Below are 26,362 nucleotides of genomic sequence, written 5' to 3' on the forward strand. Positions count from 1 at the left end.
TAAATTTGTTTTGCAGTTTAACAAAATAAAATAAATACATTTGATTAGTGTGTTTATACCCACTGTTACACATAAGGGTTTTTACGGTAAGTAACCGTAATTCTACAGTACCGTAACTGTATTTTACTTTTACAGTAACTTGATGTTAATGTAATTGCATTTTACAGTAACACCACAGTAAAAACTTAGGTTAACTGTACAGTACTGTAATTATTTGTTAAATTCTTATTATTTAATTTAAAATTTTAGAAACTCTGTAAATTGTACTTATTTTACTTATATCTTACACAATACAATTTAATCCACACAGACAATTATTGCAATCCTCTTCACGGATCAGCACCTCTGCTGCTCCACTGCGGCTCCATCCATCCATAGAATCATATAGGCGAGTTGCCGAACTGTGTGTGTGTGTGTGTGTGTGTGTGTGTGCGCGCCTCTCCTGAACTCCTCTCCCGCAAAACCTGAGATAATGTGGTGGTTCCGAAGCTGAACCGTTAGGCAAAAACATCAGTTCAAAACTCTCACAGGTGAAAATTAGGTTGAGTCTTGTCAATAAAATCGTTTGGCGCCAAAGGGAATTACAGTAATTTACCTCAATGTAAAAATACAGTAAATCTCTGTATTCAGTATTTGGCATCAGGCAAAATTGTCATGATGCAGTGGAAAATACTGTTATGTACTGTAAAAACTATTTGCTGTATTTTGCTGTGTGGTATGTGGTTAATAACTGTAGAAATTACAGAAATGTCTAACAGTGCCCTACAAAATGTATACTGGCTTATTGATAGAAGAACAGCTTATTTGTAATAATAATAATTAAATGAACAGTAATTCTGTTATATTGTATCGTTTATTTCTGGTATTTCCACATTATCTGTTACAAAAAAAAATTATTCATGTAGCTTTAATAAATTCTGTTTTCTTGTCATTTCTATTGTGTGTGTATTGAATGGACACACCGCCACCCTGATCAGAACGGTGTGATATCACTGACTATATTATAATATATTCTTACTGCGTCAGTAAAGCACAATAATGATCCACAAACACAGATTAAGTTTTAAATTACAGAACATGGGTCATAGATCTTACATCAGTATGTTAGTTAGTACGATGGCGTATTAGGGCCACTGTAAAAACTATTTTTACATTTCGATTTCAAGAAAAATAAAGTCGTGTAAGTTTCGATTTCAAGAAAAATAAAGTCGTATAAGTTTCGATTTCAAGAAAAATAAAGTCGTAAGTTTCGATTTCAAGAAAAATAAAGTCGTAAGTTTCGATTTCAAGAAAAATAAAGTCGTATAAGTTTCGATTTCAAGAAAAATAAAGTCGTAAAAGTTTCGATTTCAAGAAAAATAGTCGTATAAGTTTCGATTTCAAGAAAAATAAAGTCGTAAAAGTTTCGATTTCAAGAAAAATAGTCGTATAAGTTTCGATTTCAAGAAAAATAAAGTCGTATAAGTTTCGATTTCAAGAAAAATAAAGTCGTAAAAGTTTCGATTTCAAGAAAAATAGTCGTATAAGTTTCGATTTCAAGAAAAATAAAGTCGTATAGTTTCGATTTCAAGAACAAGTGGAAGTGATTATGAGAATAAAGTCGAAATTATTTTAAGATTAAAGTGGAAATATTATGACCATAGACTGTGCAGCCCGTTGTAAGCTTGTCATTGCAGAGAATCACGGGTCTCAGTACCTGGATCCTCTAATGCGCGTTACTGTGGTTATCCAGTAAGCCACAATTATTTTTAGGTCGTTGATTGTATTGAACATGACATGACGACTAAACCCATTAACGCAACCATTTATAGTGATGTCATACGGCTTTAGTTTATCGTACGAGTCTATATGCCATAAGGCGTTGGGGCCTCGGTTGAAGTCCTGCGGTGACGCAGACACCGAGCGCACGGGTGGAGCACGATATTCTAAATAAACACAGTTTATTACAAAGCAGTTTCAGCGCTATATATGGCCATGACATTTCAATTTTAATCCAGAAATAATTTCAACTTTAATCTCTAAATCATTTAGACTTTATTCTCGAAATCGAAACTTAACAGTGGCCCTAATACGTTGTTGTATATCAGTGTTGTGCATTATTTTGCAATGTTTACATAAAATCTTTTACGATAAATCTATGTTTTCATTATTGCAAGAGATAAAAGCTTTTATTTATTCTTTAGCGGTAACACTTTCATTAATGCTTCCACCCAGCAGCTCACTGGTATCACTGGAACACTACAGAAAAAAACAAGTGCTTATTTCCTGAGGTTTCTGTTTCAAGTACAAGTAAATGAAACAGACGTTCCAAACTGAGATATTTAATCGGTGCTATAAGATCATATAAAGCTTTTTCTGAAACAATTATGATTTTATTTCATAATCATTAAATTATTATGATTATTTTATTATCATTAAAAACCCAAGTACAAATAAGTGAAATAATAATACAATAAGAAACAAGGCCACATCTAAAATAAATTGTGCTTGATTAAACATGCTTCATAAATCTTACATCAGTAATTTTGATGACATTGATGTTTACACATTGAACATTGTTTTTTTGTCAAATTCCTATTAAAAATTACAAAATATATTATTTTATATTATAAAATAATAATATAATATATTGATAAATATTTGACATTTTTAATAAATTAAATGGGTTTCATTTTATATTTATGTTTAATATGAAATCTATTTCAATTGATCTAGTTACTCATAGCAGGAGACAAAAGCTTTTTAAAAACAAAAACAAATTCTTTAGTGGTAACACTTCCAATAATGTTTCCACCCAGCAGCTCTCTGGTATCAGTGGTTCTACTGCTGGAAATACCAACATGACAAAATAACACTAAAAAAAACAAGTTTATATTTCAAGTACAAGTAAATGACACATTGTCGTATAAGTTTCGATTTCAAGAAAAATAAAGTCGTAAAAGTTTCGATTTCAAGAAAAATAGTCGTATAAGTTTCGATTTCAAGAAAAATAAAGTCGTATAAGTTTCGATTTCAAGAAAAATAGTCGTATAAGTTTCAATTTCAAGAAAAATAAAGTCGTATAAGTTTCGATTTCAAGAAAAATAAAGTCGTAAAAGTTTCGATTTCAAGAAAAATAGTCGTATAAGTTTCGATTTCAAGAAAAATAAAGTCGTATAAGCTTCGATTTCAAGAAAAATAGTCATATAAGTTTCGATTTCAAGAAAAATAGTCGTATAAGTTTCGATTTCAAGAAAAATAGTCGTATAAGTTTCGATTTCAAGAAAAATAAAGTCGTAAAAGTTTCGATTTCAAGAAAAATAGTCGTATAAGTTTCGATTTCAAGTAAAATAAAGTCGTATAGTTTCGATTTCAAGAACAAGTGAAAGTGATTATGAGAATAAAGTCGAAATTATTTTAAGATTAAAGTGGAAATATTATGACCATAGACTGTGCAGCCCGTTGTAAGCTTGTCATTGCAGAGAATCACGGGTCTCAGTACCTGGATCCTCTAATGCGCGTTACTGTGGTTATCCAGTAAGCCACAATTATTTTTAGGTCGTTGATTGTATTGAACATGACATGACGACTAAACCCATTAACGCAACCATTTATAGTGATGTCATACGGCTTTAGTTTATCGTACGAGTCTATATGCCATAAGGCGTTGGGGCCTCGGTTGAAGTCCTGCGGTGACGCAGACACCGAGCGCACGGGTGGAGCACGATATTCTAAATAAACACAGTTTATTACAAAGCAGTTTCAGCGCTATATATGGCCATGACATTTCAATTTTAATCCAGAAATAATTTCAACTTTAATCTCTAAATCATTTAGACTTTATTCTCGAAATCGAAACTTAACAGTGGCCCTAATACGTTGTTGTATATCAGTGTTGTGCATTATTTTGCAATGTTTACATAAAATCTTTTACGATAAATCTATGTTTTCATTATTGCAAGAGATAAAAGCTTTTATTTATTCTTTAGCGGTAACACTTTCATTAATGCTTCCACCCAGCAGCTCACTGGTATCACTGGAACACTACAGAAAAAAACAAGTGCTTATTTCCTGAGGTTTCTGTTTCAAGTACAAGTAAATGAAACAGACGTTCCAAACTGAGATATTTAATCGGTGCTATAAGATCATATAAAGCTTTTTCTGAAACAATTATGATTTTATTTCATAATCATTAAATTATTATGATTATTTTATTATCATTAAAAACCCAAGTACAAATAAGTGAAATAATAATACAATAAGAAACAAGGCCACATCTAAAATAAATTGTGCTTGATTAAACATGCTTCATAAATCTTACATCAGTAATTTTGATGACATTGATGTTTACACATTGAACATTGTTTTTTTGTCAAATTCCTATTAAAAATTACAAAATATATTATTTTATATTATAAAATAATAATATAATATATTGATAAATATTTGACATTTTTAATAAATTAAATGGGTTTCATTTTATATTTATGTTTAATATGAAATCTATTTCAATTGATCTAGTTACTCATAGCAGGAGACAAAAGCTTTTTAAAAACAAAAACAAATTCTTTAGTGGTAACACTTCCAATAATGTTTCCACCCAGCAGCTCTCTGGTATCAGTGGTTCTACTGCTGGAAATACCAACATGACAAAATAACACTAAAAAAAACAAGTTTATATTTCAAGTACAAGTAAATGACACATTGTCGTATAAGTTTCGATTTCAAGAAAAATAAAGTCGTAAAAGTTTCGATTTCAAGAAAAATAGTCGTATAAGTTTCGATTTCAAGAAAAATAAAGTCGTATAAGTTTCGATTTCAAGAAAAATAGTCGTATAAGTTTCAATTTCAAGAAAAATAAAGTCGTATAAGTTTCGATTTCAAGAAAAATAAAGTCGTAAAAGTTTCGATTTCAAGAAAAATAGTCGTATAAGTTTCGATTTCAAGAAAAATAAAGTCGTATAAGCTTCGATTTCAAGAAAAATAGTCATATAAGTTTCGATTTCAAGAAAAATAGTCGTATAAGTTTCGATTTCAAGAAAAATAGTCGTATAAGTTTCGATTTCAAGAAAAATAAAGTCGTAAAAGTTTCGATTTCAAGAAAAATAGTCGTATAAGTTTCGATTTCAAGTAAAATAAAGTCGTATAGTTTCGATTTCAAGAACAAGTGAAAGTGATTATGAGAATAAAGTCGAAATTATTTTAAGATTAAAGTGGAAATATTATGACCATAGACTGTGCAGCCCGTTGTAAGCTTGTCATTGCAGAGAATCACGGGTCTCAGTACCTGGATCCTCTAATGCGCGTTACTGTGGTTATCCAGTAAGCCACAATTATTTTTAGGTCGTTGATTGTATTGAACATGACATGACGACTAAACCCATTAACGCAACCATTTATAGTGATGTCATACGGCTTTAGTTTATCGTACGAGTCTATATGCCATAAGGCGTTGGGGCCTCGGTTGAAGTCCTGCGGTGACGCAGACACCGAGCGCACGGGTGGAGCACGATATTCTAAATAAACACAGTTTATTACAAAGCAGTTTCAGCGCTATATATGGCCATGACATTTCAATTTTAATCCAGAAATAATTTCAACTTTAATCTCTAAATCATTTAGACTTTATTCTCGAAATCGAAACTTAACAGTGGCCCTAATACGTTGTTGTATATCAGTGTTGTGCATTATTTTGCAATGTTTACATAAAATCTTTTACGATAAATCTATGTTTTCATTATTGCAAGAGATAAAAGCTTTTATTTATTCTTTAGCGGTAACACTTTCATTAATGCTTCCACCCAGCAGCTCACTGGTATCACTGGAACACTACAGAAAAAACAAGTGCTTATTTCCTGAGGTTTCTGTTTCAAGTACAAGTAAATGAAACAGACGTTCCAAACTGAGATATTTAATCGGTGCTATAAGATCATATAAAGCTTTTTCTGAAACAATTATGATTTTATTTCATAATCATTAAATTATTATGATTATTTTATTATCATTAAAAACCCAAGTACAAATAAGTGAAATAATAATACAATAAGAAACAAGGCCACATCTAAAATAAATTGTGCTTGATTAAACATGCTTCATAAATCTTACATCAGTAATTTTGATGACATTGATGTTTACACATTGAACATTGTTTTTTTGTCAAATTCCTATTAAAAATTACAAAATATATTATTTTATATTATAAAATAATAATATAATATATTGATAAATATTTGACATTTTTTAATAAATTAAATGGGTTTCATTTTATATTTATGTTTAATATGAAATCTATTTCAATTGATCTAGTTACTCATAGCAGGAGACAAAAGCTTTTTAAAAACAAAAACAAATTCTTTAGTGGTAACACTTCCAATAATGTTTCCACCCAGCAGCTCTCTGGTATCAGTGGTTCTACTGCTGGAAATACCAACATGACAAAATAACACTAAAAAAAACAAGTTTATATTTCAAGTACAAGTAAATGACACATTGTCCTTTAGAACCTCAGTTTGCAAAGAAATGACAGTAATACGGGGACAGGAAAGAGTCTTCCTTAGATTGTAGAATGAAATCCAGCCCACCCAACCAACCAACCGAATTTCAATCAGCTATAATTCAGATCTTATAGTTATTTAAACTCTACTGGAATGTAATCCTCAAGATCTAGGTTTCATTTTCTATTTTCCTCTTATAAATGTCAATTCCTGCCTATACAGGGCAGAAGAGCTGCTTAGAAACAACGCTGAACATTTTCAACACAGACAATGGCAAACAATCGTGTCAGGAACATGTACCCTGATAATATGGTGATGACAGCTGCACAAAAAACAAGACACAGAAAAACAACTTTTGAGGATCCTGATAATGTTGATGTTCGCTTTAAAATATTTAAAAATGAAGCATTACATAACCTGCTTTTCACACCATCCAATGGTTTAACATGGATGAAGTTGATCAAAAGCTGGACTATACCTGGAGGACATTCTTGTCCTGTTTCTGCTTGGTGGTCAATAAAGAAAATGGTGTACAACCTTTAGGAATTACACAAATCTGTGAAAAAGGGGACTTGGGGAGATTCTGCAGAAGCTTTAAAGGCCTCTTAAACCAGGTTCACATGATAAATGCCCTTTAGAATCTGCAGGTGTAAAGCACAAATCTTCAAGAGCATCTTCAGGTAGCTTTTTGTCAAACCATGACATATATATGATGTATTAGCACAATACTACCTAAAATAAAAGTTATAATATTCCATACAGAGAAAGAATAATGTTAGGACTTTTTACAATAGTAAAAAACAACAAAAAAATTACACTTAACTATTTTAAATGTAGGTGAAAATAATAAGTTCTACATATTAATCTAACTGTGGTCAACCTTGTTATATGTAAGTTGAATTATAAACTTCTGTTAAGTTTTTAACTGTTGCTACTAAAAATGTCCAGTATGGTACATCAGGGTTTGTTGGACTAGATGCTGCAGCTTGATGCTCTGTCTCTCAGAATCAAGAGGCATTTGCAAAAACAAGCTGTGACTGGAATGTGGAAAGGCCGACACTTGTTACACATGTGAATCGAGCTGGGTGGGTGTAACATAGCAAATAATAATAATAATAATATAGTTTAGACAAACACTGTAAGTACGTACATCAATTTAAATACCTCACTTACCAAAAAAAAACAATCGTTGAAATCTGCCATCTAATTTTAATTAACTTTACAGACCTTTACTGCTGCTACAGTTTGGTTTAGACAGTGGGGGCCCAAATGTCTGAGATCATTATTGAAAACACTTTTATTTTGGTTTTTTAGGGATTTTAATGCATTTGTTTGTTTTTTATTACAAATGATATAATTAGCAATTTACAAAGATTACTATGCAGTGTTTCATTTTCCATCTTTTTTTACAGAGCAGATGCACTGGTTTTGGTGTATTTGAAGATTTCTAGAAGTTCCTTTTCCTGGACCCCGGATGTGTCACATATATGCAAACTTTTCTCTAATACACCACATTTGATTTCGTGTGATCTGTCTGCATGCCTTAAAATTCCTTAAATATATAAATAATATGTATGTATGGTATACTGGGTGGAGTAAATGGTATTTGAAGTCTATTTATAATGTGACTGGCAGGGATGAAAATAATGAAAATATAATCTTAATACTTAATACTCTATTCTATTTATGGTGTTTTCAGGTTTTTACGCTTTACCTGTAAGAAAACAAAAAATAAAATGTACTAATGTAGATTTAATAAACTCCCTTTTCTTGTCATTTATAATGTGTTTTTATGTGTTTTAAATTTCATGACAAAACTTGTACATTTTTGTTACATTTGGAATAATGAAAATGGGCATTGTGTAGATTTACAATTTTTAGCTGTTTTACACGTTAGGTCTGTTTATTCTCTTCATTTATTTGCCCAGAATCACTTTATTGCATCCAAAAAAAATTGGCGTGGTATTTGTGGTTTAAATGTACAGGGGAATAAACAACATGCTAACGGACTAGTTAAAAACAATATACTTACTTACTTATATATAGACAAAAAGAAATTATTCCAAGATAAATATTTCAAACCCCATTCCAAAAAAAAAATGTGACATTTTGTTAAATGTCAGAGGCATATATTTGGATTTTGGAGAGACACACGCTGCCATCAGGGCGACGACATCTCCTGCAAACGCTACAACTGCATGGATTTGTAGACACAGAGTGCATGTGCTTGACTGGCATGTCTGCAGTCCAGATTTCTTATTGTCTCCTGTTTAGGTGACCAACAGTATCCTCTGTTCCCAATTGCTTAATAAAGTGTAATTAATAAGAGATGTTAATGTAACTCAGTGGTAAACATGCCTTCGTCTTTGGAGCGTCACATCACTCCTCAGTCACAGTGGAGGTCAACATCAGTAGAGAGGAAGAGTGATGGAATCAGGTGATTGGATACAACTAGATTGGGAGGAAAATTGGGGGAAATGCAAAAAAAAAAGTTCCCATCACAATTTATTTGGCAAAGTCATGGATGTTTCACAACAAGTTAAAAAGTCATGTTAAAAAGCTGCATTTTGTGTTCACTTGTGTTGTCTTTATCTTATATCAAAATTAGCTGAAGGATCTGAAACATTTAAAAGTGACGAATTAGCAAAAATAAAAGATAAAATACTGTTTCACAGCACTGTATGACATTTTTTATACAGCATCTTGTCAGTGGTTCATTCCCATTTCTGTGGTGACACCTTGATTTTTAAACTTTCACAACTGTGTGAAATCAAATGCTTTAACCTACAAAAATCTACTAAAGACGCTGTTTTAAAAGAAAGTGAACGAAGCCGTCTTCTCAAACTCAGACCTTTAATCAGTTCTATAAAACAGTAACACTTCTTCTGAACAGTTTATGATGAGTCTTATATCTGAGAGAACACTTTTCACTTTTTTAAAATATAAATACAAATGTTATGATAAAAAAAAAAACAAAGGAATATAAATTAGTGGGTACGTTTATTCACGACAAAGCTGTCAGTATGCTGCTTAGGCAACAATTACATCATATAGCTGCTTTACTATGTTACTGACACTGTGATGGACTGGCACCGTGTCCAGGGGGTTTTGTTTCTGGGATGAGCTCTAGACCCGCCGCCACCCATCAGGAACATTAAAGAATCACGATAATGAAGCTCAAAGAATAAACGAAGCAACATTTGCTGAGCTACAAGCACAGACTTGGTTACGAATTACAGAACGTGGTTTATAACTATTACACCAATTTGTTTTATATTTTATTTTAAACAGGTTGATGACTCCTAACTTTGCCTGTACTAAGTACGTTTTGAGATTAAGCAACTATAAGAAGTCAGAAAAACCCATGGATAGTTCTCAATACTGATTAGATTAAAGGGCATCTTATAAAATTAAAAAATATTAACAATATGGGCTGATAACTTCTCCAAATGCCAGTTAGTTTAAATCATGTAAAAATATTGTAAGTGTGGGATGAGGTGTATAAAAAGCCACACAGATTCCAAGGGCTACATGAAGACAAAGATGATGACGTGTGCTGCTTTGTCTGCTAAAGCTATTTGTACACACGGTAAGTCTGGAATTATTGCACAATTTACTAAAGCTGTAGCTCATCACACAAATTGGGCCAGGTACCACCTACAGAACACAAGCAGCACTGTTGTAACTCTGGACTCTCTGAACTAATGATTAAAGGTGATTAGAAATGCAAATCAAGGATCTCAGCACCTCAGCACACAGTTGGCTGAACTGTAATCTGACACAATTGTAAATCGCTTTGGATAAAAGCATCTGGGAAATTCTGTAAATCTACAGAAGTGTAGTCAGCTGCTGGCCCTTATTTCAAGAAAAAGTATTATTATAGCTTTAACTTACACTATATGGCCAAAATAATTTGAACACCTGATCATAGACACCTGACCAGGGCTGTGTGCAGACCACTGGAGTTTCTTTTAACGGTCATGTCTGAGAGACACTTATAGTCCAGATTTAGCTCCATCTGATTTCCACCCCTTTTGGACCCTCAAAGAAGCTTTAAGGAAAAGAAGATTTTCATGTGATGATGATGTGAACGCAGTGACGAAAAACCAAAAAACATTTTTTGCTGACGGCATTAAAATGGTACCACACTGGGAAAAACACAACGGAGGGTGACAATGTACAAAAGTGATGTGATTTGTATTTGAAATTCTTAATGAATAGAGTCTAAAAAAGTGTGGAAACATTTTGAAGAACCCTCGTATAATTGATTTATCACACCTGTTACTGTTGTGGCCAAAACATGATACTTTAATAATTAGAAGAGTGTTCCAATACTTGTGTCCATATAGTGTATTGTAGCTCTAGGGGCCGGCACGGGCTTTACCCAGAAAGCCTTGCGGCAGTGGTGTCTAAGCTCACTGTAGCCGTGTATCCCGTTGTTGGGAGTGGGGTGGCTGCGGTGAGTGTTGGGTAAGTAGCTTATATGTTTGTCTGTTGTATGAATGTATGTGTGTATGAATGGGTGTCTGTCCCTAAACCACTGTATGAACTGCCAAAGGCAGCTCACTGGCGGCCCCGACGCTGGCGCCACAGTATGTTCTACGTAGAATCTAAGCCTTTGAATACAAGAATACCTGGTATGAGAGACAGAAATGTGATTAAAAGTTGGATGATACAACAAAACCACGACCAAAACACCCAAGTAATGGATGATTCAAACAGAATTGAGACGTCATGGCACATTCTGAATAGGGCAAGTCATGGAAATCCTGATCAGCAGGTACAGGGAAGGGTTACTACAGGTAAATGAGGACTAACCAGTTATCAAACACAGAGATGCACATAGTTTTTTCCTGCCTGTGAACTGTGAATGATTAATCAATTTGTTCAATAAAGTGATGAAACGGTCAATAAGTAAATAATTATGAGCTGGATGAAGATCAGACCACAATTTATAAGTAATAAAAAATTCAGCTTATACAAAAGGGTTCAAAAACTTTTTCTTGCAACTCCATATAAAAACAATGAGCCTGGCGTTGGAGGACTGTAGCTGGTCAGTTCTCTCTCCAGTTTGTTGGTTACAGTACAGTCCGTATCCTCACACTGATCTGGAGTCTGGAGCACCAAAATCTGAACTCTTGTTTTTCACAGACGTCATGTCCTAGTGTCCACGGCACATTAAGCAGCGTCTTCAGTCTTAGTGAAGCTACACAGCTGTTTTTAATTACAAATGATATAATTAGCAATTTACAAAGATTACTATGCAGTGTTTCATTTTCCATCTTTTATTACAGAGCAGATGCGCTGGTTTTGGTGTATTTGAAGATTTCTAGAAGCTCCTTTTCCTGGACCCTGGATGTGTCACATATATGCAAACTTTTCTCTAATGCACCACATCTGTTTAATATTTTAGCTTTCATGTATGTATGGTATACTGGGTGGAGTAAATGGTATTTGAAGTCTATTTATAATGTGACTGGCAGGGATGAAAATAATGAAAATATAATCTTAATACTCTATACTATTTATGGTGTTTTCAGGTATTTACGCTTTACCTGCAAGAAAACAAAAAATAAAATGTACTAATGTAGATTTAATAAACTCCCTTTTCTTGTCATTTATAATGTGTTTTTATGTGTTTTAAATTTCATGACAAAACTTGTACATTTTGTTACATTTGGAATAATGAAAATGGGCATTGTGTAGATTTACAATTTTTAGCTGTTTTACACGTTAGGTCTGTTTATTCTCTTCATTTATTTGCCCAGAATCACTTTATTGCATCCAAAAAAAATTGGCGTGGTATTTGTGGTTTAAATGTACAGGGGAATAAACAACATGCTAACGGACTAGTTAAAAACAATATACTTAGTTACTTACTTACTTATATATAGACAAAATAAATTAGCCCAAGATAAATATTTCAAACCCCATTACCAGAAAAAAATTTGACATTTTGTTAAATGTCAGAGGCATATATTGGGATTTTGGAGAGACACACGCTGCCATCAGGGCGACGACATCTCCTGCAAACGCTACAACTGCATGGATTTGTAGACACAGAGTGCATGTGCTTGACTGGCATGTCTGCAGTCCAGATTTCTTATTGTCTCCTGTTTAGGTGACCAACAGTATCCTCTGTTCCCAATTGCTTAATAAAGTGTAATTAATAAGAGATGTTAATGTAACTCAGTGGTAAACATGCCTTCGTCTTTGGGGCGTCACATCACTCCTCAGTCACAGTGGAGGTCAACATCAGTAGAGAGGAAGAGTGATGGAATCAGGTGATTGGATACAACTAGATTGGGAGGAAAATTGGGGGGAAAGTTGCCATCACAACTGGATGTTTCACAACAAGTTAAAAAGTTAAAAAGCTGCATTTTGTGTTCACTTGTGTTGTCTTTATCTTATATCAAAATTAGCTGAAGGATCTGAAACATTTAAAAGTGACAAATTAGCAAAAATAAAAGATAAAATACTGTTTCACAGCACTGTATGACATTTTTTATACAGCATCTTGTCAGTGGTTTATTCCTATTTCTGTGGTGACACCTTGATTTTTAAACTTTCACAACTGTGTGAAATCAAATGCTTTAACCTACAAAAATCTACTAAAGACGCTGTTTTAAAAGAAAGTGAACGAAGCCGTCTTCTCAAACTCAGACCTTTAATCAGTTCTATAAAACAGTAACACTTCTTCTGAACAGTTTATGATGAGTCTTATATCTGAGAGAACACTTTTCAGTTTTTTTTTAAATATAAATACAAATGATATGATAATAAAACAAAAAAACAAAGGAATATAAATTAGTGGGTACGTTTATACACGACAAAGCTGTCAGTATGCTGCTCAGGCAACAATTACATCATATAGCTGATTTACTATATTACTGACACTGTGATGGACTGGCACCGTGTCCAGGGGGTTTTGTTTCTGGGATGAGCTCTAGACCCGCCGCCACCCATCAGGAACATTAAAGAATCACGATAATGAAGCTCAAAGAATAAACGAAGCAACATTTGCTGAGCTACAAGCACAGACTTGGTTACGAATTACAGAACGTGGTTCGTAACTATTACACCAATTTGTTTTATATTTTATTTTAAACAGGTTGATGACTCCTAACTTTGCCTGTACTAAGTACGTTCTGAGATTAAGCAACTATAAGAAGTCAGAAAAACCCATGGATAGTTCTCAATACTGATTAGATTAAAGGGCATCTTATAAAATTAAAAAATATTAAAAATATGGGCTGATAACTTCTCCAAATGCCAGTTAGTTTAAATCATGTAAAAATATTGTAAGTGTGGGATGAGGTGTATAAAAAGTCACACAGATTCCAAGGGCTACATGAAGACAAAGATGATGACGTGTGCTGCTTTGTCTGCTAAAGCTATTTGTACACACGGTAAGTCTGGAATTATTGCACAATTTACTAAAGCTGTAGCTCATCACACAAATTGGGCCAGGTACCACCTACAGGACACAAGCAGCACTGTTGTAACTCTGGACTCTCTGAACTAATGATTAAAAGTGATTAGAAACCTCAGCACACAGTTGGCTGAACTGTAATCTGACACAATTGTAAATCGCTTTGGATAAAAGCATCTGGGAAATTCTGTAAATCTACAGAAGTGTAGTCAGCTGCTGGCCCTTATTTTAAGAAAAAGTATTATTATAGCTTTAACTAACACTATATGGCCAAAATAATTTGAACACCTGATCATAGACACCTGAGCAGGGCTGTGTGCAGACCACTGGAGTTTCTTTTAACGGTCATGTCTGAGAGACACTTATAGTCCAGATTTAGCTCCATCTGATTTCCACCCCTTTTGGACCCTCAAAGAAGCTTTAAGGAAAAGAAGATTTTCATGTGATGATGAGGTGAACGCAGTGACGAAAAACCAAAAAACTTTTTTTTTTCTGACGGCATTAAAATGGTACGACACTGGGAAAAACGCAACGGAGGATGACGATGTACAAAAGTGATGTGATTTTGAAGTGTGGAAACATTTTGAAGAACCCTCGTATAATTGATTTATCACACCTGTTACTGTTGTGGCCGAAACACGATACTTTAATAATTAGAAGAGTGTTCCAATACTTGTGTCCATATAGTGTATGTTCTAGAATCTAAGCCTTTGAATACAAGAATACCTGGTATGAGAGACAGAAACATGATTAAAAGTTGGATGATACAACAAAACCACGACCAAAACACCCAAGTAATGGATGATTCAAACAGAATTGAGACGTCATGGCACATTCTGAATAGGGCAAGTCATGGAAATCCTGATCAGCAGGTACAGGGAAGGGTTACTACAGATAAATGAGGACTAACCAGTTATCAAACACAGAGGTGCACATAGTTTTTCCAGCCTGTGAACTGTGAATGATTAATCAATTTGTTCAATAAAGTGATGAAACGGTCAGTAAGTCAATAATTATGAGCTGGATGAAGATCAGACCACAATTTATAAGTAATAAAAAATTTTGCTTATACAAAAGGGTTCACAAACTTTTTCTTGCAACTCCATATAAAAACAATGAGCCTGGCGTTGGAGGACTGTAGCTGGTCAGTTCTCTCTCCAGTTTGTTGGGTACAGTGCAGTCCGTATCCTCACACTGATCTGGAGTCTGGAGCACCAAAATCTGAACTCTTGTTTTTCACAGACGTCGTGTCCTAGTGTCCACGGCACATTAAGCAGCGTCTTCAGTCTTAGTGAAGCTACACAGCTGTAGCTGTGTCTGCTCATGGTGCCCCCTGGTGGAGGACTTCACGTGGGCGGCGTCCCCGTTCCATTCCGCCCTATCTTTAGTTCCTGTGTGGCGACTGCCGCTGCGCCACACGGGCACACGATGCACAGCAGGCCTTCTTATAGTAATCGTACACGCACAGTCGGGCCTGGACCACCACGTTGCAGTTGAAGTATTTGTCGTGACACTTCTCGTCTGAAGGAAAAAACGAAAGGGTAAAGAGACATGAACGTTTAAAGCAACATTAAAACAATCGTTTAAAATTCTCCACACATTCTCTATTGGGGACAGGTCAGGACTGCAGGCAGGCCAGTCCAGCACCCGTAACCTTTTCTTCCTGCTGTAATGAATGCAACATGTGGTTTTGCACGGTTTTGTCTCTTTGAAAAATGCATGGACGGGGAGCCCAGGTTGCGCAGTTGAATATTCCACTAGCACACCAGCACTGGGATTCTGAACTACCGGTCAGCTGGGCGCCCCCTATCAGGCACAATTGGCAGTGCAAATTGGCCACTAGTCTGCTGTGTGGGAAAAGACTGGACTAAAAAGAGATGGGGTCTTCATCGCTGTGTGCCTGTACAGAGGTGGAGGAATGCAGAGATCCACCAAAGTATCTCGAAGGAAGGGTGTGTCATGCGAATACACACCCTCCTTGGACACCATCGGGTCTCTAGCAGCGGAAGATGGATTGGCCCTGGACAGAACATTATTAACTTCGTTATCCCAACTTCTCCTGATTTGAGGTTGGTGTTCAGGGAAGCTCTTAAATGACGTCCTCTTATTTTTAATGCAATACATTTATTTTTATTAGAATTTATTTTACTGCAATTCAATTTTGATCCAATAAAAGAATCAAATAATAAAAAGAATGTTTCATAACCATCTTTACTTTTCTTTACAAAGGATGCCAGTAAACCTGGTGCTTTTTAAAAGCAGAAATGTTTAAAAGCAGAAATGTGGCCCCTGAAGGCTTCATTAACCCAGGGCTTTTCAAACCGAAAAAATGGGCTGCAGAGCAAAATAACAATAATTAAATAAACTTATACGCCAGCGCCCCCTTGTGGAGGCTTCATGTTACATCTTAAATAGAGAGACTAGGATGCATTGTGTTGTTTGAAAAAGTTTGAAAAACCCTGCACTAACCGATGTGTGGAAGGCAGGGCTCCAGGTTACACTCCTCTTTATCCTTTGGTTTCAGTCGTTCTCCACATCCCTCACTCGGAGTCATCTGGTCTGAGAGACAGCGCACCTCCCGAACACGGAACCCCCCCTCACACGTCTTTGAACACTACACACAAAAAGAAGGTGACTTCTGTTACTGCTGATGTCAGTATTAGGTCACAGACTCTTTTACATTTGTCATTAACATTATTACCCCTTATGCCAAGTTCACACTACACGACTTTCTGATTTGCTGGGTTGCTGTACAGTTCACACTACACAACTGATCAGTGATAGGGGGTTTCACACTACACCATCTATCACCAACTGGCATCACAGGCGAGCTTCTCCGATCTCCCAAATATTGTTTTGTCACAAAAGGTTTAATGAAAAATGCACGTCAACAAGTAGCGAGCGATCAAAGTTTGTGCGCATAAAAACAAAGAGAAAAAACAAATGAATCTTAGTGGATTTTGCTTGGATTGTTCTATAGTGAGTTGAAGGTTAATACTTTGTAAATATTTTTGCAACGCAGCGTGGGTGTTTTGTAGAGAACGATCAGGTCAGAAATACTGTAAAACTTATGTGTGTGTGCCGGTGTACAGCCACACTCCTCCCTGGTGTTTCTCCTCATGCTGTATCTTGTGTTCTCATTGGCTGTTCGACATAGCACTCATTGCCAGTTGTGCAACTCAGATTGAGATATCTGACATGCTAGACATCTTGATACGCTCGGATCGAGTTGTCGGGTAGTTCACACTTAGCGATTGAGAGCCGAGTTTCGATCTTCGAGCGAACGCCGAGTTGCTCCCGAGCCGGCAAATCTAGCGGTGACTGGTCGCCGAGCGAAAATCTGGGCAAAAATCGTGTAGTGTGAACTAGGCATAATGGTAGAATGCAGATTGACGTGAAGTTTAGTGATATGCAGTTGTAGCCTAATGGTTAAGGTACTGGACTAGTAATCAAAAGGGCGCTGGGGCCCTTGAGCAAGGCCCTTAACCCTCATTTGCTTGGGGGTGCAGTATACTGTCACCAGAGGACACCAGAGCCAGGGTCAGTCAAGCATCCACTGGTGTTCACAGTCCTCATTATGAGGCAGTTGTAGCTTAGCGGTTTAGGTACTGGACTAGTAATTCGAAGGTCACTGGTTCACGTCCCACCACTGCCAGGTTGCTGCCGTTGGGCCCTTGAGCAAGGCCCTTAACCCTCAATTGCATTGACTGTATACTGTCCCAGTCATGATAAAAGCGTCTGCTAAATGCTGAGAATGTAAATGTAAAACTTCTTGATAGATAAAGACAGACATTATTAATCAATCAATTATATAACGCTTCCAACTTTGCAGCAACAGTTAAGGGAAGGTCCTTTCCTGTTCCAGCATGACTGTGCCCCTGTGCACAAAGCACCTCTATAAAGACATGAAGTAAATCTCAGTTTCAAGAAACTCCAGTGTCCTGCACAGAGCCCTGACATCAGCCCCACCTCAACAGCTCTGGAATCATCAATTGAGGCTTTCTTGACCAACATCAGTGTCCAGCCATAAAAATCAAATGGACACAAATTCTCACAGACATACTTCAAAGTCTTGTAAGAGACCTTCTCAGAAGAGTGGCTTGTTATAGCTGAAAAGATCACACAAAGGTCACTCTGTTTTAATACTATTTGTTTTTAAAAAGGACGCCCAATTAGCTCATGGTCAGGTGTCCGAATACTTTCGCCTTATCGTGTACGTGTTAAAATATTCAGATAAACAGAACAGACTCTAGGTGACTCACTGCACTCCAGTCAGTGTAGAACCACTTGGCTCCGCAGGGCTTCATGTTGCAGACCTGCTGGCTCAGCGGTTTATCCAGAGATGAACATTCATAAGGCGGCATCACCGTGTAGCCATCATCAGATTTCATCATACACACCACCGTCCTCTGCTGGCTCCCCACACCGCACTCCGCCGAGCACTGACCACACAAACACACCGTGTTTACACTGATCAGCCATAACATTAAAACCACCTCCTAGTTTCTACACTCACTGTCCATTTTATCAGCTCCACTTACCATATAGAAGCACTTTAAAATTCTACAATCACTGACTGTAGTCCATCTGTTTCTCTGCATGCTTTGTTAGCCCCCTTTCATGCTGTTCTTCAATGGTCAGGACCCCCACAGGACCACTACAGAGCAGGTATTATTTAGGTGGTGGATCATTCTCAGCACTGCAGTGACACTGACATGGTGGTGGTGTGTTAGTGTGTGTTGTGCTGGTATGAGTGAATCAGACACAGCAGCGCTGCTGGAGTTTTTAAATACCGTGTCCACTCACTGTCCACTCTATTAGACACTCCTACCTAGCTGATCCACCTTGTAGATGTAAAGTCAGAGACGATCGCTCATCTATTGCTGCTGTTTGAGTCGGTCATCTTCTAGACCTTCATCAGTGGTCACAGGATGCTGCCCACGGGGCGCTGTTGGCTGGATATTTTTGGTTGGTGGATGATTCTCAGTCCAGAAGTGACAGTGAAGTGTTTAAAAACTCCAGCAGCGCTGCTGTGTCTGATCCACTCATACCAGCACAACACACACTAACACACCACCACCATGTCAGTGTCACTGCAGTGCTGAGAATGATCCACCACCTAAATGATACCTGCTCTGTGGTGGTCCTGTGGGGGTCCTGACCATTGAAGAACAGCATGAAAGGGGGCTAACAAAGCATGCAGAGAAACAGATGGACTACAGTCAGTGATTGTAGAATTTTAAAGTGCTTCTATATGGTAAGTGGAGCTGATAAAATGGACAGTGAGTGTAGAAACAAGGATATCCTTAAAATACATTCATGCAGAGCTTAAATATAAGGAAAACTCTGTGTGTGTGTGTGGGTGTGTGTGTGTGTGTGTGTGTGTGCAAGCTGACCTGTCCCCACGGCCCGTTGAACCACTCAGTGCGGCTCTCACAGTGACCATTATTACACGCTTGAGTCTGAGGGGGGCGCTCTGATCCACAGCCTTCCAGAGGCACACTGCTCACCAGGTTAGAGAGACACACCACACTGCGACTGCGCACTCCGAAACCACACTCTGCAGAACACTGAGACACACACACACACACACACAGAGTACAGTACAGTTATTTGTATTGATATTATTATTATTATTACTATAATTATTATTATTATTGTTATTATTATTATTGATATTATTATTATTATTACTATAATTATTATTATTATTATTATTAACATTATTATTTTTATTATTATTATTATTACTATTTTCATTTACAGATCAATTACAGCAGCTGTCCACACAATACATTTGCTTCCTTTATGTATCACTAGTCATCGACTGCTTTATCCTGGTCAGGGTCGTGGCACACGGCAGAGTCCAGGAACACGGCACAAGGCAGGAATGCCCTGGACAGGTGCCAGTCTATAACAGTCTTTGGCCACATTGTCCCCCCCACCCTCAGCCACATCTGTGTAGCTCAGCTGGCTGAGACTCAAACCCAGATCTCAGCAGTGGTGGGTTAGTGTAACAGACCGCTGTACCACCCAAGCACCATTTATTCTTTAACCTAACGTAAATTAATGTAGCAAAACTGCAACCAAACACACAAGATTTCTTTGAAACTCATAATTACAGCTCATGTTTATTATTCTAACAAAACTGAACTTTAATGAATAAAATTTTGACAAAAAACGCATTTCAGTCATCATTAAAATAAAAAATGTACATCTCAACACCAACCACTGGGTGGCACTGTTTGCTACGGTTGCTGGAACTCCAATAAAATCAGTTTGTGGTAGTATTAATTATTATTATTATTATTATTATTATTTTTATGATTAAGGAACTGGACTAGTAACCAGGAGGTCGCTGGTTCAAGTCCCACCAGGTTGCTGCTGTTGGGCACTTGAGCAATTATTGTTATTATTATTATCATTATTATCATTGTTATTGTTATTATTATTATTGTTATTATTATTGCTATTATCATTAGTATTATTATTATTGTTATTATTATTATTATTATTATTATTATTATTATTATTATTATTATTATTTATAGTTACCCGGTCTGCCCAGTCAGTGTAGAACCAGCTCTTTGCACAGGGTCCCATGTCACAGTTCTCCATGTTAATGGGCCGAAGCTTCACGTTACATTCCTCATCTTCCACAACGTCCCCCACATTACTGACACAGTGCACCTCTCGTGTCCTCTGTCCCACTCCACAGGGCATAGAGCACTAATACACACACACACACACACACACACACACACATACAAAATATATAAATGTATAAAACAACAGTCACGCTGCCTAGCTCAGGTCATCTCTCTAAACCTGGTCAGTAAACTAAAAACTGGACTCACAGGATTCAGTACGTTCACATTTTATTCCACTTACTATGAGCACTACACAGTATTTTTACTACTACTAACCACAAGTCTTGAGATGCGATGAGATGCAACACCATGCCTAATATAAAACATGGTGGTGGTAGCATTATGGTGTGGGTATGCTTCCCAGTAACAGGGTCTGGTCAGAATTATTACCAGACAACATAAATTGTAAAGGACATTTAAACACACTGCTCAATAAAGTGGTCTATTATCATAGAGAATATATGGCCAAAAGTATGTAGACACCTGCCCATGTGCTTATTGGGAATTCCATTTCAAAACCATGGGCGTTAATATGAACAGGGTGATGATCCATGGCAGGAAACACATCTACAGGCATTGAATAATTGCTAATCCTCCTCCATCTTTCTGAAGGTGGTAGGAAACCAGATACTGACATGGGGAGAGCACACCAAACTCCTCACACAGGGTGACCGGAGGTAAGGATCAAACTTATATTATATTATTATGTTTATATTCTTTAGCTCCTGCTGTATGATGGGAGTTTTTACTCACAGAGCTCCAATCGGAGCGGATCTGCCACTCGCTGCAGATCTTCAGCTGGCACGTGCTGCTGCTCTCGGGCCGATCTAGATGCTCGCAGCGTTTTGCGGGTACGGTAAGAGTCCGGTTGGCGTAAAACTGGCGGCAAAGGATCTGTCGGTGCTGCACGCCAAGGCCACAGGTCTTACTGCACTCCGACCACTCGCCGATATCCCAACTGTGGAAAAATGAATTATAGTCACACAGTGCGGTACAAATAATGACTGAAAAGTGTGTGTGTGTGTGTGTGTGTTCCTACAATGCAGGACACGGCTGGACGTTGCAGGGTTCCTCCTGTGCGCTGGGTTTAGTACTGACATCACACAGACTGTCTGATACACGTTCGTGGGTAACTCGATGCACACACCCGAACACAGTGTACCTGATACCTGTTCAGCATAAACACACACATATAGGGCTGTGAAAAAGTATTCGCCCCCTCCTAATATTATCAAATTCGTCATATTTGAAACGCCTTCTGGGTGCTCGGGTGGCACAGTTAATTCAGTTAAACATGTTATAATTAAATGAATGAATTAATGAAGGAATACACAATAAAATCAGGTCACTGATGCCCAGATAACTTAAGTAAATCATGCCGAAGTTATCTCTGATGAGATGTGCACTATTTCTTAATCGAGGAGGAAGATGTGTGTGTAGTTCTGACCTCTGCCACAGGAGGCGCTGCAGTCAGTGGTGCCCGTGAGTTTCCAGTTGTACTCCCGGGGCCGGCGGGGTGGTACCTGGTTTTCAGTGACGTGGGGTGGCGTTCGGTGCCCAGTCGTCCGGTCATGTCCTTCCTGAGACGTCCCTCTCCCGTAGTGATCATGAACAGTCCCATGATTCACTGTGTTACCTAAAGAAAACACGTCCTGATGAGAAAGCGCTAGAGATTATTAACTAACTACCTATGAAATCTTCAGCACTTCTTAATGCTGCATCGTTTGGTTAAATATAGGTGTTGTGGTTTATTTAAATCAGGATTAGGACTGGAAAATTATACAATGATGCCTGATAATTAGTAAATATTAAACATATATTTATTAATAATGATCTTAATTCATGCATTTATTCTTTTTTGTATTTATTTAGTGGTTTGTTTATTCATTTCTCAAATTATTCTTTTTATGCACTTACAATATTTATGAATGTGTTTATTCATTATTATTATTATTATTATAATTTTTATTATTATTATTGTGCTCAGGTTCAGGGTTAGAATCCCCAGTGCTGCTATTTGCCGGCCAACTGTCTACATTACTGGCTATGTCTGGGGGGATAGGTGGCCGAGGCCCCACGATAGATTGGTGTTCTTTCTGGGGAATCTAGTGATTCCAGTGGAAGCTGGACCCACAGCAACCCTGACCAGAATAAAACATAAAAATTAAATATAAAATCATTATTATTATTACTATTATTATTATTATTATCGTTATTATTGTTATTACTTTATTATTATTGATATAATTATTATTATTATTGCTGTTATTATTATTATTATGTTTTATTATTATTATTATTATTATTGATATTGTTATTGTTATGATTGCTGTTATTATTATTAATATTACTATTATTATTATTATTATTGTTATTATTGTTATTTCTTTATTATTATTAACTAAATTATTATTATTGTTATTATTATTATTATTATTATTATTATTATTATTGTTATTATTATTATTATTATTATTATTATTATTATTATTATTATTGGTGATACTATTTGCATAAAGAAATAAACTACAAAACACAAACTAGTAATTATATAAATAAATAAATGTAAATAAATTAATGTAAATAAATGCAAAAAATATGTATAACTGATGCATTTTTTGTTATTGAACTAAACAATTTTATTAATTAATTAATTTTATAAATATAATTTAAGTCACCTGTCTTTTATAGGCATAACTTCACCACTTGATTTAAAATAATTGCAAAAAATAACAGTATTATTTCTGTGGCTCTTGCAAGGAACATGTTGTGACCTGAGGGTAAGAAACCCCTAATATAAAGCATCAATCTCAGGCATTAACTGTAAAAACATATTTCAGCTCACCCTCTTGTGTGTTGGTGTTGGTGTTGATGGAGTTCTCTGATGGGAGGATGTATTCGTAGTGCACTCCAGGATTGGGCTGCTGGTAGATCATCTGAACAGGAAGACGAGACCCAGTGGTACAGAGGACAGGATCAATAACGGGGTTTGTCATGGTCCATTTTCTTTAGATCATGATAACGGGGTAAATGAACCTGAACCTCAACCATAACTGTGTTCACCAGGCTAAACTGGATTACAGATTACATTTGGTAACTCCTCATTATTTTTCACAAGGGTGACATGGATGTTTGATCGTGCACAAACTGAAGTCCATGAAGTGTGGAGGAACTCCAGAGGGCTGCACAGAGCTCTGACCTAAACTTATAAAGCTCAGTGCCTGAGCTTCCTATGAAATGCACGCTCAATAATCTTGGAAAAAACCTTCCAGAGAAAACAAAGAGGAAACTAAATTCATATCAATGCCCAGAGCTTTGAAGTGGGATTTCCAACAAACCCATGGTCAGGTGTCCACATACTTTTGGGCATTAGTGTGAGAGTTTCATAAATCTACTAACTTTCCACACTAAGAGAACTAACAGGCCACGTAACTTACATAAACGTCCAGGACCTCATTTGTCGGCCCCTCTGCAAGAAAGGATTCCCCGGCCGTACTGCTAATCTCATTGGGCCGCCGGTACGTGAACATGGTCCCTCCTCCCTCATATTTTCCTGGCCGGTCAATAGCCCAGTTTCCATTGATGATGGAGTGTCCAGAACGACTCCGTAAAGCTGCCAAAAAGAAAGAGACACGTGTATAGCAAGATTCAGGAGTATAAACATGAATGTACAGGAAGGGCAGCATTCTTTAGTTCAAAAACTTGCTGGTTTTGACCCGAAAGTTTTAAGGAGGTTTATTTGCATTTTTACAGCCTGCAAAACCAGAATACATGCCTAAATTCCAACTACATTACAGGGTGTGTCTGAAACCCTACTGATCTCTCTACATAGATGCATTTTACGTCGTCCTAGCTCCCAAGAAGAAGGCACGTCTAAATTCGTAAATTGCTTAAAATGCTGCCTTATGAGGTGCCTCAATTCTGATTGATGATCTGACTGAATAACGAGTGAGCGTCTGAATTTCAAGGGAGTTTTTTCGTGCCACTGTCACCCTCGGCTTGCTCAACAGGGGTTTTTGGTCTGTCGGTCCTGAATTTTGAGACGATGTCTATTGTAAAAAGTGCTATACAAATAAATTTGACCTGGACCTGGGACCACTGATCCTCTTGGCTGATGCCGAGGTTCGTATCTGACTTTTGTAATTTGACTTAAAAGAAAAAAAAAAAGATTTTTTATTTTTGCCCTCTGGACACATCAGCTTTAAAAATGACCAGGACTTGTGTGTAAAGTACTTGTGTGTAATTGTTTGGGCTGAGGGGGCTGAGGGAAAGGGGACACTAATGAAAGTGTCTGTGTCCCCTGAGGACAGAAGAAAAACGGGTGGACACACGGTCCTGTCTGCCATGAGCCAGACGCACAGCTGGGGTCCAGCGTGGCTCTCATTAAAGCAATGTCTCCAACAATAAAGCACTGACATTCCTCCAGTCACTCCTCATAGAGCCAGACACTGTAACTGTCACACACACACACACACACACACACACACATTGGTTTTACTGTTTCATGAAGGACAGGATGGACAAAATCATGGAAACCTGATCCAATATTAAATATGGAAATATCATCAGGAAGACGTGTTGCACTATAGGGTGCACCTGGTCCAGAAAAACTACCTCATCTTCATTCATTTATTTATGTTTACTAATTGCTTTATCCTGGTCAGGGTCATGCTGGATCCAGCACCACCCAAAAAACAAGATCACTCATTAAGGAGCATATTAACCCACCCACCCACTCACACAGATGAAAATTTTAGAGCAGCCAACATGGAAACATCATGCTTTGGGGCTGTTTTTCTGCAAAGGGGACAGGACGACTGATCCGTGTTAAGGGAAGAATGAACGGGCCCATGTATCGTGAGATTTTAAGCCAAAACCTCCTTCCATCAGTGAGAGCATTGAAGATGGAACGTGGCTGGGTCTTCCAGCATGACAATGATCCCAAACACACCGCTCGGGCAACGAAGGAGTGGCTCCGTAAAAAGCATTTCAAGGTCCTGGAGTGGCCTAGCCAGTCTCCAGACCTCAACCCCATAGAAAATTTGTGGAGTCCGTGTTGCCCAGTGACAGCCCCAAAACATCACTGCTCTAGAGGAGATCTGCATGGAGGAATGGGCCAAAATACCAGCTACAGTGTGTGCAAACCTGGTGAAGACTTACAGGAAATGTTTGACCTCTGTCATTGCCAACAAAGGTTATGTTACAAAGTATTGAGTTGAACTTTTGTTATTGACCAAATACTTACTGTATTTTTCACCATAATTTACAAGTAAATTCTTTAAAAATCCTACAATGTGATTTCCTGAATTTTTTTTTCTCATTTTGTCTCTCATAGTTGAAGTGTACCTATGATGAAAATTACAGACCTCTCTCATCTTTCTAAGTAGGAAAACTTGCACAATCAGTGGCTGACTAAATACTTTTTGACCCCACTGTAAATGTGCTTATAATTAAAAACCTCCAAATTTTTCCCGGTTGTGAAGTAAAACATGAACTCGTTAGAAAGCCGATCAAGCGTTTCATTACCACGTCATCTGTGTGACTAAATAAATGCAAATAACAGCGTTTCTTACTAACAAGAAAAGCAGTTCTTACAACCATTAGCGCCAATTCTGTACGAGCGTTCCATTCACCCCAGTTGTTCCTGTGAAGTGTACTATGTAGGGTATTCCACCATTTTAAGTGAGATTCCAATTCAAAGGTAACAAAAATGTTCAAATGAAGTGAACTTCAACACATGCTGACGCTAGAGACTTCTGTTGTTCACGAGTCATTTTTTGCAAGTCATGAGTCGAGTCCGAGTCGTT

At 37.0% G+C, this 26,362-nt stretch overlaps 1 protein-coding gene across 1 annotated transcript in view; it reads right to left on the reverse strand.

The window, feature by feature from the left end:
- Positions 1-26,362, reverse strand: part of LOC134323489 (thrombospondin type-1 domain-containing protein 4-like) — a 68,865-nt gene that overhangs the window by 11,761 nt on the left and 30,742 nt on the right. Inside the window, exons 8-16 of the mRNA XM_063005014.1 lie at positions 23,993-24,168; positions 23,401-23,491; positions 22,003-22,191; positions 21,595-21,724; positions 21,309-21,513; positions 20,461-20,634; positions 19,302-19,475; positions 18,168-18,347; positions 16,375-16,519 (exon numbers count right to left, since the gene is read on the reverse strand). Coding sequence (XP_062861084.1) covers positions 16,375-16,519; positions 18,168-18,347; positions 19,302-19,475; positions 20,461-20,634; positions 21,309-21,513; positions 21,595-21,724; positions 22,003-22,191; positions 23,401-23,491; positions 23,993-24,168 — 1,464 coding nt within the window. The remainder of the gene's footprint in view (positions 1-16,374; positions 16,520-18,167; positions 18,348-19,301; positions 19,476-20,460; positions 20,635-21,308; positions 21,514-21,594; positions 21,725-22,002; positions 22,192-23,400; positions 23,492-23,992; positions 24,169-26,362) is intronic.

This window comes from Trichomycterus rosablanca, chromosome 11 (assembly GCF_030014385.1).
Source record: "Trichomycterus rosablanca isolate fTriRos1 chromosome 11, fTriRos1.hap1, whole genome shotgun sequence".
Lineage (NCBI taxonomy): Eukaryota > Metazoa > Chordata > Actinopteri > Siluriformes > Trichomycteridae > Trichomycterus > Trichomycterus rosablanca.